The 14,445-nt window shown below is 44.5% G+C and overlaps 1 protein-coding gene across 1 annotated transcript in view; it reads left to right on the forward strand.

The window, feature by feature from the left end:
• The first annotated feature begins 549 nt into the window (after positions 1–549).
• Positions 550–14,445, forward strand: part of LOC142436076 (thyrotropin-releasing hormone-degrading ectoenzyme-like) — a 96,724-nt gene continuing 82,828 nt past the window's right edge. Inside the window, exon 1 of the mRNA XM_075539999.1 lies at positions 550–1,448. Coding sequence (XP_075396114.1) covers positions 550–1,448 — 899 coding nt within the window. The remainder of the gene's footprint in view (positions 1,449–14,445) is intronic.

The following is a 14,445-nucleotide window of genomic DNA, read 5'->3' on the forward strand; positions in this document are numbered from 1 at the left end:
GTCTGGGGCGCCCCGGGGCCGCCGCCGCCGCCGCCAGCGCAGCCCACCCGGAGGAGCACTGAACGCCCCGGCGACACCGGAGTGGGGGGCGAAAGCGGGAGCCCTAACTTCCCCCCCGCGGGACCCTCGCTCGGCGTCCGCCTCGCAGTGGCTCGCAGCCCGGGGCCGGCGGACGGGCTCCCGCGGAGAGCGCGGCGCAGGGGAGGGCCCGGCGGGAGCGGCGGCCGCGCAGGGGGCGCCCGGACCCCGCCCAGGAAGTAGCGCGCCGGCGGCCGGCGGCGGCGCCTTCCAAGTTGGGCGCGTCCGCGAGCCCGCCCCGGGCGGCCCGGCCCGGGGGGGGAGGCGGGGCTCCCGGGGGCAGTCGGGGCGGCCCGCGCCCGGGGCCGGCGCCCGTCCTGCGAGAGCGCGGGCCGGAGGCTCCCGGCTGCCAGGCGGCGTCGCGCCGCGGGCCCGCGTGCGCTGCCGGATGCCCGCGCCGGAGGGGGCTCGGGGCGCCCGCCCGCGGGGGGTGCTGGGGAGGGCGGCGGAGGAGGCGGAGGAGGCGGCGTGATGGCCCTGGACGGCGAGCGGGGGGAGCAGGAGGAGGAGAAGGAAAAGAAGAAGAAAAAGAAGAGGAGGAAGAAGAAGAGGGCAGAGGAGGGGGCCGCGGAGAGCCGCTCACCCTCGCAGGCCACCATGGGGGAGGCCGCCGCCGCCGCGCCCCGGCCGGGCGGCAGGGGGCCCTCGGACCCGTGGGCGGACTCGGTGGGCGTGCGACCCCGCACCACGGAGCGCCACATCACGGTGCACAAACGGCTCGTGCTGGCCTTCGCCGTGTCCCTCGTGGCGCTGCTCGCCGTCACCATGCTCGCCGTGCTGCTCAGCTTGCGGTTCGACGAGTGCGGCGCGCCCGGCGCCGACGGCGGCCCCGCGGGCTCCCCCGCGCGTGACCGCAACGCCAGCCTCCCGGGAGCCGCCCCGCGCAACCACCCCGCGGGCGAGGGCTCGGCGCCGTCCGAAGCGGCCGGCCAGGCGACGCCGGCGACCCCGTCCGCCAGGCCACCATCGGAGGAGGAGTGCGAGCCGCGGCGCCCCTGGACCCAGTTGCGCTTGTCGGGCCACCTCAAGCCGCTGCACTACAATCTGATGCTCACCGCCTTCATGGAGAACTTCACCTTCGCCGGCGAGGTGAACGTGGAGATAGCGTGCCGGAACGCCACCCGCTACGTCGTGCTGCACGCCTCCCGGGTGGCCGTCGAGAAGGTGCAGGTGGCCGAGGACCGCGTGGCTGGGGCCGTGCCCGTGGCCGGCTTTTTCCTCTACCCACAGACCCAGGTCTTGGTGGTGGTGCTGAACCGGACCTTGGACGCCCAGAGGAATTACAACCTGAAGATCATCTACAATGCCCTCATTGAAAACGAGCTCCTGGGCTTCTTCCACAGCTCCTATGTGCTCCACGGGGAGAGAAGGTAGGGAGGGGCGGGGCCCCGCGGCGCGGGACCCTCAGGACCCTCTGGGCTGCCTGCCACCCACCCCCCAGACTCGGTCCCATTCCCTCTGGGAAGCAAGGGGTGGCGGCGTAAAGTCACCAGCCCAAACCCTCTACTCCCCAAAGCCCAAAGCCCGTCCCCAAAGCCCGTCTGCTCCGCAAACTCACTCACTCACTCAGTGCCAAACAGGGAATTCCGCCCCCCTTGCATAGTTGGGACCTTCTCCTGGGGTAAGCTTGCTGGGCCTTAGAATAGATTCCCACTCCCAGTGCTGCTGCTTTTCTAAGGGGTATGTGTAATTTGAGCGATGCCAGATTGACAGTAAAAGGCTAACAAGTTATCCTCTAAAGAAAATGACTGAGCGCTTAAGGCCAACATAGCAGAGCCTCTCCGTTAAGGTATTGGCAAATTCCTCTTACCAGGTCCACCCTGTCTGACTCTTCGTCCCCTGGCAAACGCTTGGCAGAAGATGGGCTTTGGCTGCGTAAAGTTTTCTAAAAGTAGAACGTCAAGTTCACAGCCCTGCCTAGTACAGCTCAAGGCCGGAGAGGCTGGAGGGGTGGTTGGCATGGTACACGCTGCCAAGAGTGCCCCGCCGCCGGGAGCTGCAGTTTGAGGATCAAGGCATGGTCATTCCAGTGGCTTTTCCTAGAGTTATTGCCCCTGGAGATGTCTCTAGTGGTGAAGGGGGAGAAAACACGGCTAGTTAGTCTTCAAAGCCGAGTGCCTTTGATGCCTTTTAGATTGGTCAGTATTCTACTTATTAGTGCCTTAAAAAACTTTCCTTCACTTGTTTAGAGTTTGTGCTTAAGAATCCAACAGAACAGGTGCGAATTGCACCAGTTCCTCCAAAACTTTATGGTTTGGTGAAGTTGTTTAATTTAGCTAAGCCAATATTTCTGAACCTGATGACCTCTATCTAAGTTCTATCAACCCCACAGCAGCCCTGTAGGATAGGAGCTGATATCCCGAGTTTGACAGATGGGAAAAGGGGAGCATCGGGAAGTCAGGTATCTTGACTGTGATTACATGATGAACCGACAAAGCAGGGATTTGAGTTCAGGCAGCAAGGCTTGGTAGAGCCCATATATATCCCCTGACTTGGGAATAATAACAATAATAAATCCATAATGATACCATACTCTCACAGTATTGCATCAGGTGCCCATGACTCATTCACTTCCAGAGACTCAAGTCTGACTCACAGAGACCCTGCAGGACAGAGTAGACGGAGTAGAACTGCTCCTGTGAGTTCATGAGTTCATGAGACTGTAACTGTGTACCAGAGTAGAAAGCCCTGTCTGTCTGTCTCCTCAGAGCACTGATTCGAACCGTTGACCTAGTGTTTAGCAGACCAATGAGTGAGTACCATGCCACCAGGGCTCCTAGGTGCCTATGAGTAAATGTGTTAAACAACACTCGACCACGTGCGGGGAATATAATCTACCATAAATAAGTGTCTGGTAGTACGAGGTTCTTAGGTATATTTTAATGAAAGAATAAGATTCTTGCTCTTCCCCTGACTCATTGCGTTTAAAGCAAATGATTACTTAAATGACTAGAACAGGTGAGAGTTAAAAAATAACAAAGTAGTAGAAACATAACAAACTTAAAAATGCAAACAACTTGATTAAAGGTGTGCTGGAAATGACTGATGGGAGATCCCCAGTGATTCTCACAACGGCAAAAACGAAGGCTCAGCAGTCCAGCGCACTTGGGATCCCCAGGCTTGTCAGTGAAGAGCTGAGTTTGAACTCTGGTTTTCTGATCCCTAGACCTGAGCTTATGGTGCCTGGAAACTCTCAAGAGAAACTGCTAGTCTCTCAGAGACGGGAACTTCACCAAAGTTCTGTTTTATGAGGTCACGTTATATAAATAAAATACCGAAATGCCTCAATAGTTGCATGATAGTTAAGGTCTCCCATAAATTAGTCACTTGATAAATCGTAGCATTAGGTATGGATAATTTAAACCCCTTTCCATCATTTTCCCATATATTATAAAGAATATAGATTAACCATTAAAAACCCCACTATCATCAAATATGGGGAAAGGCATAGAAGGTATATCTTCATATGCTGAGAAAAAAGCTTATTATATCAAAATATCAATACTGTAAATTGCACATCACTACTGATAAATCTTGCTGCGGTAAAATAAATACCTCCAACTAATGCTGGTTTTTGAGCCATGCCAAAATATATTTGGTGGAACTGAGTTTGTTTTGGTCAGTGCTTTCAAATTAACAGGACTCCTAAAAAGACCAGATGTTTCTGCTTGACCCATAACTGATTTCTTATACCCCTGGTACATATTTGCATTTCAATGCACTCCTTCAGTTCTCCCTACAGATGTAAAGGGCTCAGTTGAAAGTTTAACCTAGTGCCCATGCAGCTAAACTCTCCTCTTGCCCCCCCCTCCCCCCCCCCCCCCCGGAACTACAGGATTCTGTGTTCCTAAGAGTTCTGTTCCTTTTTCTTTAAGGCCATGTTAATTTGATCATGTATTGGATGTTTATGCTAGAGTTGATAAGACAATGAAAATGTAGTAAATTATTATAAAAAAATCATACCAGCGTTCCAGATATTAACTCTTGTTGTTGTTGTTGCTGTTACTATGGCTACTTAGACTAATAGCAGGAACTCAGTCAAAGTTGGACTTTTGTTAGTAATAATTTTATCACCTAAATGCAGTGTAAATAACATTTAAAAACCCCATTCTCCAAAAGGACACAGGGGCAAGCTCTGGGAAACCTGGTTTAAAATAAATATGGTTGCAAAGGAAATTAATGCCATTATCAAAGTATAGTGGCCTAGTCTATGTGACCGTAGTTACTGTTCTAAGTGCAGTGGATACTGGCCATACCTACTCCCAGCCCACTGCCATCGAGTAGGTTTTGGCTCGCAGTGACCCTATGGGACAGAACAGAACCGCCCGAGAGGTTTCCAAAGCTGAACTCTTCACAGAAGCAGACTGCCACGTCTTTTATTTCCACGGGGCAGTTGGTGGGTTCGAACCACTGACGTCTCGCTTTGCAGCAGAGCAGTTTAAGCAGTGGACCATCAGGGATTTTATTTTGGATATAGAGGAACATGTTCTTCTTTTGCATCTATAATCATTTTATAGAAATCTTTAGATGCTTTTTGATGTTCTTATGGCCATTTCAAGGCTATACAGGTTAGATCATTTCGTGAAAGGAAATCCAAGACACCTCGTTTTCTCTCTGTCTTCAAAATTTGGTGTTTGATTTGATTTGAGTCACTTAGCACGTGGGGCAGGTACCGGAGGTGCTTTCTTCGGGCATGCTCCCTTGCAGCGGTGGTTCTCACCTTCCGACAGTTCCTCATCTGGTGGTGACCCCCCAACCATAACAATATTTTCGTTGCTACTTCATAATCATAGTTTGCTACCGTTATGAATTGGGCGACCCCTGTGAAAGGTTCCTTTGACCCCCACAGGTTGAGAACCACTGCTATAAAGTATCTTAAAATTGTTCTCAGTCCCACTCATCTGTACTTGTTGCTAAAGGTTTAAAATCAGACACACCAATTATTTAGATGTGACTTTTTATGAGTTAAGAATCTAAGTAATTAGTAAACATTTGAAAATTTGACTTCATAATTTTTATGTAGAAAAATAAAATAGCACACTATCAGAGAGTATCAAAGGTCAATTGGAAAAAACTTTTAGTTTGTATAATCTAAAAATGCCAAGATCAGTAAAACGGAAAACAAAATTGCCATAGGGAGTTCTTATTTAATACTGTGGAAATCTGATTTCAAAACCAGTCTCGCTTCTTCTGTCACCCTTTGAAAATTCAATCTGTTTTCTTTCTCCTGCCTTTCTTTTTTTATTACTGGAAACAGATAGGAATGACATTTATCAACCCTTACCAGCTGGAAGGAGTGAAAGTTTAGCTTCAGAATCTTGAGTGGGGGATAGTCATGTGAAATCCAGGTGGCCATTACAGAGCCGAAGATGAAACTCCTTCCTTTGGGATGAGAGCGATGAAGTTGAGTAGTGTCTTTGTCAACCCCAGCTGAATGACAGCAGCGCCTCAAGGTGGCACGTTTGAGACATCAGCCATATCCTCAGTACCTGCTTATTAAGCTACCTACTCCCTCCCTCCCCCCCCCCCACCAGGCACTGCCCTGAGTAATCGGAAAGATAAAAAGCAGTCCAAGGTCCCACTGGTACAGAGATCGGACATGCAGCCTTCAGATAGACTTCAAGCCTGCAGACACGATTTGTTTACCTAACCCCCAAACAGCTTAATGTTATTTTTCTGATTAGCTGTAAAAGTTTAGAAATTGAGGGATTACATAGAAAAGTATTTATTTCTGGCCTTTTGGAAAATTGGAAAATCTTGTACCACTGGGCTTACATTCTAGCTTGGCAGTATTTGTCTTCATTTATTACTTCAACAGTTATTTATTGAATGTCCTCTGTGAGAGTCAGGCAGTTTCATAGGCTCTAGGGTCTAGAAATAAAGTGAACAAAATCACATTGTCAGGAAGCTTTTATACTTCTTAAGTTTGTGATTGACCCATTTACAAGTGACATTTGCTTCCATGTGTAACTTAATCTAGACCACTTCTGCATCTTTGTACCTAGTCTACTTCACCTTTTTCAATCAAGTGGCTATTTGGATTTTCAACCCTTGCTTGGGCCATAATTCACCAGGGAGGCCAATAATAAGGACCAGGAAAAAGAGGAATATGAATAAGAAAATCAACAAGTTCACTAATTGTGAATTAATGACAGTAGCATTCACTAACTGTCAAGTGTAACCTGTAGAGAATAAGTTTCTTGTACATAATGAGTCCAAGAGAGTTTAGAAGAGGGAGAAATTTCTGTGAGTTAGAGTCTAGAGATCTACTTTATAAAAGAAACATGATTTGGTATTCACTTAAATAATATTATAAAGAAAAGTCATAGAAATGGGGAGGTCTGTGGGAGAAAGTATAGTATTCTTGTTATAAATAGATCTGAGAATTTAGATTTCGTTTCTCTGTGTAACATGGGTTAATTACTTAACCTCTCTTTAATTCACATTTTTAAAACTAGAAATACAAATTCTTCATTTACATTGTTTTCCTGGTTACTATTGTGATAAAACAAACCATCCCAAAGCTTAGTGGCAGATAGAAACCACTTTGCTATACTGAAGCTCTCCTTTAATGGATCAGGAATTTTGGACAGGAAAGAGGCAGGCTAGCCTGCACTCTATGATGAGAGGTGACTCCGTGTAGGTTCTTTTGTTGTGTCTGTGGGATTGGTGCTGGCACGCTCGTGGAACTCACCTGCTGCTCATTGTGGGTACTCTCTTTGGAACGCAGTGTGGCCTGGCCTTCTAACTCACGTGGTGATCTCCGAATGGCTGGTTTTCTTACACGGTACTTCAGGGCTCTGTAGGGGAGTTCTTACATGGTACTTCAGGCCTGTGTTCTTACATGGTACTTCAGGGCTCCGAAGGGGGGTGTTCTGAAAGAACTAGGTGGAGACTGTGGCCTTTACCGGCATCCTTACGGGTTGCTCAGTATCACATACATAATATCTCCTAATTATAAGTGGGTCATTAAGGATGGCCCTGATTCATTAGAAGAGAAAGTGTACCTCACCTCTTGATAGGAAAAGGGTCAACAGCTTATGGAAGTGTTTTAAATGTATATTATTTGCTCTCTGGTCCTAAAGAATTTTATCCACCCCTGTACGAATTTCCGCTGACCCTTCAGAGAGAGCGAACCACCAATAGGCCTCCTCCTATTACAACTCAAGCTCAAGCTTGAGGTCCAGGATCTTACCCTGCCCAGCTGCCACTCGGGGTTTGTCTCTTATGTGTACTTCCTCTACTCTGAAGACCATCAAGTCAGAAGACAAGTTGTTTCCCCCTGCACATCCAGTGTGCAGTAATAAAACAGGCATACGGTGATTACAGCAGCCATTTTCATGAAAATACGGAGAAAATAGGAGGATACAGACGTCACTGGCCGATGGCAGTTCTCCAATTCAGTTGAGCCCCTGCCGCCAATTCCTTTATTATGGCTCTTTTCGACTCCTTGAGAGTTGTTCTCCCTGATACGTGACCTTCCTTGCTGGGGCCTTTATATTTCATTCTAAATCTTCCTTTCTCTACATTTAAAAGGCAGTTTGCTCAATTCATTGACATCGGCTTTATTCTTCAGTTGTATAACCAGTCTCACTATTTTTTTCATAATCACTCCACCACTATTTATATAAACTTACTGCTCCTTAAGTTTCTTGCCTGATCTTTCTGGATGCTGTTGTTGATTCGATCCAAATGCCTGAGAGCAGTGCTCAAGGCACACATTGCTAATTAAGCTGAACTTGTAACAAGGGGTAATAGAGAGCTCATGGTCTCCTCTGTTGAGGAGAGTTTCTTGAATTAATTAATAAGCCTCATGTGATTGATTGCAATTTAATTTACATTTGGACCATAATTTCCCCTTTAGATGTTTTCTTCTTTTATTAAAATTCCACTGTGTTGTATGTTGGAATGAATCAAACTGTTACTTATCCGCAAAAGATGAGCTGTGAGCAGGACATATAAATGTCAGCAGGAGAGACTGCCACATTTCTATTAATCCAAACTGTGGCATTTTGAAAGATAGAGCATAGGTTTATGATTGACTTACACATCATGAAAGAATATGAGTATATAATTCAGGTACTAAAACTTTGATCATTGTAAAACATTCAGTTGATTCTCCAAAAAAGTTGTTTACCATTTGATGATTTGTCAGTAAACTCAGGAAAACTTATGCAGACAACAACCAGTAGATTGTGGTTGGTGTTGAATAACCTTCTCAGTTTGTTTCAGTGCAGGGTTGGGAAGCAAGGCTTCTGTTTTATTGTTTCGCTTCTATTGCTGGGAATTCAAGCAGTTGTAATTCTTTTAAAAATGGTGGGTTTTTTATGTATCAACTGGTATCCACTCGATTAGACAAAATTACATGCACAAATCTCTTTGAGATGAGCCTTTCTTTACCTTCGGGGTCTGTAGAACAAGACCCTTATAATTCTTACCTATCCTATTATTTAAAAGACAAGGCTTGGAAGAGGCTTAATCGAAAGACTCCAACAGCCTGTTGTCACGTTGAAAAGGCCCGTTAGGGTCTTAATAAAGTCATACTCTAGCATTATCTTTAGATCAAGCTTTTCTTTTTTATTTGTTTGTTTGGGAATTAAATTCAATGCAGTATCTATTACAAAAGAGTCTTGCTTTTGAAGAGGAAAATGTGAATTTGCCAACTTAAAAAAAATTATTAAGTACTTTCATTGGGGCTCTTACAGCTCTTATCACAATCCATCCATCCATCCATTGTGTCAAGCACATTTGTACATATGTTGCCATCATCATTTTCAAAGCATTTTCTTTCTACTTGAGCCTTTGATATCAGCTCCTCATTTTTTTCCCGCCCTCCCTCCCTCATGAACCCTTGATAAATTATAGTTTATTATTTTCATATATTACATAGTCCTCTGTCTCCCTTCACCCACTTTTCTGTTGGTTGTCCTCCTGGGATGGGATTGTATGTTGATTCTTGTGATCAATTCCCTTTTCTCCCCTACACACCCCGTATTCAACTGGTATCTCTAGTCTCATTATTGGTTCTGAGGGGTTTACCTGCCCTGGATTCCCTGTGTTATGGGCTCTTATCTGTAGCAGTGTATATGTTCTGGTCTAGTCAGATTTGTAAGGTAGAATTGAAGTCATGATAGTGGAGGGGAGGAAGCATTAAAGGCTCACAAGGAAGAGATGAGCCCGCCAGGGTGCAGTACAGCACCGATGAAACCTACAACTTTCTTCTAGTTCTTTAATGCTTCTCTCCCCGCTCACCCAACTAGATCATGTTTTCTAACCCTTTGATTTGAATATTTTTTTTCGGAGGCTGCTTTTACTTTAAGGATCTTAAGCCCTCTGTAGTCTGGGAAGGAAACACAATTTTAATTTAAAACCTAGAAAGTCCTGCTCGTTTATGGTTTAGCTACATTTTACTTGAAAACTGTAGAGATTGTTCTTAACGTGTGTGTGTGTGTGTGTGTGTGTGTGTGTGTGTTTCATGGCTAGTGAGTGATAAGCCAGGTCCAGACAGGCTCTCTGCTATCGAGGTGATGAAGACCCATAGCAGCTGCGGACAGGGTGGAACTGGCCCCGTGAGCTTCTGAGACCGTAACGCTTCAGAAGAGCAGAAAGCTCCACGTGTCTCCTGCAGAGTGCTTAGTGGTTTTGACTGCTCACTTTGTGATTAGCACCCCAGTGGGTCACCGCTACACTACCAGAGCTGCTGACGATCAGCCAGGTAGCACTGTCAGTACTCTTTCTGGAAGCTCCTTGGCTAGAAAAGAAGAGTGGAATGGGTTTCTTCTCCTTTCGCATACTGCAGACAACTGTAGAGCTAAACTTTCTGTGACCACACAAAAAGTTTGTCTTTTATTATGTTTCTACCCACATTTATCGTATTAGCCTCGAAGCCCTCATCAACAGTTTCCACTCATAGTCTTCTTATGTCTGAAGCTACGGCCATGTTTTAATTAAAAGCCCTTGTTACAGCAATGCTCCATGGATACAAATTTGCTTTGGCTGATTCTGCTGTAGAGCAAACCACTTGACAATATAATATACTTTTTATGGCACACACAGGTTCTTTGTGTGAGGGACTCAGATCGTTTTTGGAACGGAGCAATTTATCTCTGCTACATGATGTCTGGGGCCTTAGCTGGGAAGTGTCAGTGTTGGGATATCAAGATAATCTATAGCTGGAGGGCCCGATGCCATTAGGACTTCACCTGGGGCTGGCAGCCGAGGGGTTTACATGTGGCCTCTCTCCGTCACTTGAGCGTCTTTGAAGCATGGGGATCACATGGTATTCACATGGTAGTTGGTCTTCTTAGCTATTGATTTCATTTTCCAAAGACACAAGTATAAAGAGATTTACATCATTTGTTCCTTGCATTATAAAATAGTTATGGAGAATTGCATTTGTCACTATATTTTTCTCTCTTGTTAGGAAGGTATTACCATTTCTAATGCAGCCATGTGTCAGTATTACTTTATTAATTTCAAGCTTAGGGTGACTCATGATCAATGGATGAGGCATAAACTCCATCTCTCAGTGAGAATAGAGTCAAAGAAGTTGTATAAATTTTCTCAAACTACCAAAAGTTTTTCTAAATATTAGAAGAGATTACATAAATAAAGGGAGTCCTGGTGGCTCAGTGTTTAAGTCTTGGTTGCTAACTAACCCATCAACTCCTTCTGTCAATATTTACAGCCTTTGAAACCTATGGAGTAATGCTACAGGGTCGCTGTGAGTCTGAATCGACTTGACAAAAATGAATTTATTTCAGTTTTATGGATATGAAATCGGAAGCACAGCATTTGGCACATAATACACTGATGATTATAAATCAATCTGTTCAGAAATTCTTTAATGAATTTGTGATATATACATTTAAGAGTTTAGATGTAAACTAGATTATAGAGGATCTTGATACCAGACCACTCGAGTATTTGTTTTATTCACTGAATAATTTAAAGCTACATAGAAAGCTAATACAAACTCATTGCTTTGAGTTGATTCCAACTGAGAGCAACCTTGTAAGACAGACTGTCTTAGGATTTCCAATGCTGTCATTTTTTTAAGTGTAAGAGAGAGCTTTATATCAAGACGTAATTATATTTCCAGCTAACATCCCAGCCTAGTACAGATCAAGTCCATAAATCTGATTCTACACCATAAGTCGAATACTAGTCCATAAATACCCCTTCAGAGTCGTGCAGCCACATGCAGTGAGGCAGAATGGAGGAAGATCACGGGCCGGTGGGGGTGGGTGCAGTCTTGTAGGTCAATAGTGGTAGACACATTCTGGGCTCTGGCTGCCATCAGCATGACTTGAAGTGGCTTGTCAACAGGAAGATGAAACGGAGAGTGTGTATGGCCTGCCTTCAAGGAGAAAGAGACAGGAAGAGGCTGGCCTCACAGAGCCATTTATCTCGGTCCTCCATTCAAGCTGTGACCTCATTAATACACTAAACTCCAGGTTCCTACAAGAACCATGTGGACACAAGAAAACCTAACTATCACAGTCCTCAACTTGGCACATATATACCATTCTTTAGTCAAATATAATTTTTTTAAAAAGGACAATAGTAAAATCATATTTGTGCTTAAAAGGAAAAAACTAAAATTCAAAAAATTCAAAATATTCCAGGCTTTTTAAACATAATATTCTATACACTCATAGAAACAAAACTATTCTATGCGTAATAATTGCAGTATGTGAATATCTACATCATAATCCTATCAAAATATTCTTTTCAAAAAAAGTTTCCTATCAAAATATTCTTATGAACATATTCCCATACCCATGGAAGTTTGTAAGCCAGCCATGTCATTACTTTGTCCTCCCTTTTTGGGTATCCAATTTCTATACTTCCCTCTTAGATCAACCCAGTGCTCTCAGGAGACCAGTGTGTTCTTTGGTGTGAAAACTCTGCGTTCCAGTTGGGAGCTAGTGAGTCTGCATCCACGAGCGAAGTCAAACCAGGACAGGCTGTTGCTGTAAGTGTCCTGGGCATTGACTGCCACACCTTTCTCCCGTGGAGCAGGTGGTGGCTTCCAATGGCAACCTGTTGGCCAGCTGCTAAGCACTTAACTGCCGTGCCACTGGGGTACCTTCAAAGCTGCATGTGTTTATTTATACTCTTGATAATCTGGTGCAGCTTTTATGGCACGAGGAGAGTTCACATAGGTAAGACTAAGTATTATCACTACTAAAGTCATTATAACTTAAAATGCATAGAACAAAGTGGATATGGAAGGGATTTTAAAGGAGGAATTGATAGGATTTGGATAGGGAAATAAAAAGTTGAGAAAGCAAAGATTGGCTTTAAAATTTAAAGTAATTACCAACACCAAATTTGCTGCCAGTGAGTCAGTTCTGACTATAGAAACCTTCTGTGGAGTTTCATAGGTTTTATAAATCTTTACAGGAACATACAGCCTCACCTTTGTCCTTCTGAGCAGCTGGTGGGTTTGAATTGCTGACTTTGAGGTTAGGAGCGTAATGCTTACCCAACAGCACACCAGGCCTCCTGTTTAAAGCAAAACCACTTTTTTTTTTTTCCTATCAGCATTTGTTGTGCATTTTGAACCAACTATTCACAGGCAATGTGGGTTTTCATTCTTCCTGGCCAATCCATTGGGCACATAAAGCACACTACCCAAATAACCCATTTGTTGCATTGTAACTTATTATACAGAATTTTATTAGTCACATTTTTTATTAGTAGCTAACAAAACTCCATCAAAGCTAAAGAAAAAGAGAATTTATTTTAGAAAGTGATTGAAGTCCACATCAAGGATGAACTTAGTGCTCGGGGCGCTGTGGGAACTTATGATTCCTATTTCAGCATGTGTTAGTTTCCTAGGCCATTGCAGCAAGTGGTCATTAAACTGAGTGGCCTAAAATAATAGGAATTTGCTTTCTCACCGTTCTGGAGACTAGAAGTTTGAAATTACACTTTCCCCAGGTTATACCCCTTCAAAGACTCTAGGGAAAGTCTGTGTTTTTTTGGGGGGGCAGGGGGGGGGCTCTTCTAGTTTTTTTCCCTTCCAATAGTCCTTGTCCTTCCACCGATTCATAAAGATACATTACTCCAGTCTGCCTTCAAGTTCTGGGTGTGTGTCTCTGTTTCTCTTCGCTTCTCCTTTTTCAAGGACACCATTCATTTAGAATGGATTATGACCCACTTCGTTGTGATCTGAATAATTGCAAGGAGCCCTGGTGGCTTAGTGGCTACACATTGGGTTGTCAACCACATGGTCAGCAGTTCGAGCCACCAGCTGTTGCTTGAGAGCACGACGTGCCTTCCTGCTGCGGTCAAGAGGTAAAGTATTAAAACTGCAAAGGGGGCAGCTCTACCCTGCCCCATTGGGCACCATCAGTCAGAATTGATTGGATGGCGGTGGATTTTTAACTAATTACATCTGCAAAGACCCTGTTTCTAAGTAAGGTCACATTCACAGATACTGAGGAAAAGACTTGATGATCGCTTTCTGGGGACATACTTTAGCTCACAGAATAGGCCCTTCTAAATGCTGTTTCTGGTTCATTTTCTCTCTCTTACGGTGGCATTCTTCCTCTGTTCCTCGATGCAGACAGTGAACTATGACTGCCCATATTTTCAGGCTTTACATATTGCTGTGCATACTCCAAGAGAGGAAGTGACCTTTATAAAGTCCCCAATTAATAACAAGAGTATTGATTGCCTGTGTTTGAACTACTGATCATCCATGGTTGCTAGGTCTGGAAAGTACACACGTGAAGGGAGATTTTCAGAACATGATATCTTTTCCTGCATCCTTGCAAACGGGAGTGGGTGTTTCAAGAAATACATTTCTAAAGAAGGACTTCAGGAAGAAAACGCAAGTCCTAAAGCTTGCATTTTACATATTTTCACTTTGGATTGACTACAACAGAAACCATAAACCAAATATGCAGTGGTAGTGTGTATACAATACACCCCCTGGAAAGTGTACACTTGCACATTCACACACGAATGTAAGGCACATTTCTTTTTTATGTTTATATATATACATATATATGCACACATTTTAATCATTTTATTGGGGGCTCATACAACTCTTCACAATCCATGCATCCATCCATTGTGTCAAGCACATTTTTATATTTGTTGCCATCATCATTCTCAAAACATTTGCTGTCTGCTTGAGCCCTTGGTATCAGCTCATTATTTGTTTCCCTCCCTCTCCACTCCCTCCTACCTCACGAACCCTTGATAATTTGTAAATTATTATTATTTTGTCTTATCTTACACTGTCCGACGTCTCCCTTTATCCACGTTTCTGTTGTCCATCCCCCAGGGAGGAGGTTGCGTGTGATATGTTTATATTTTTAAATGATCTGTAAGGCACATTCTGATGGCCAG

The sequence above is a fragment of the Tenrec ecaudatus genome, unplaced genomic scaffold, assembly GCF_050624435.1.
Source record: "Tenrec ecaudatus isolate mTenEca1 unplaced genomic scaffold, mTenEca1.hap1 Scaffold_1456, whole genome shotgun sequence".
Classification (NCBI taxonomy): Eukaryota; Metazoa; Chordata; class Mammalia; order Afrosoricida; family Tenrecidae; genus Tenrec; species Tenrec ecaudatus.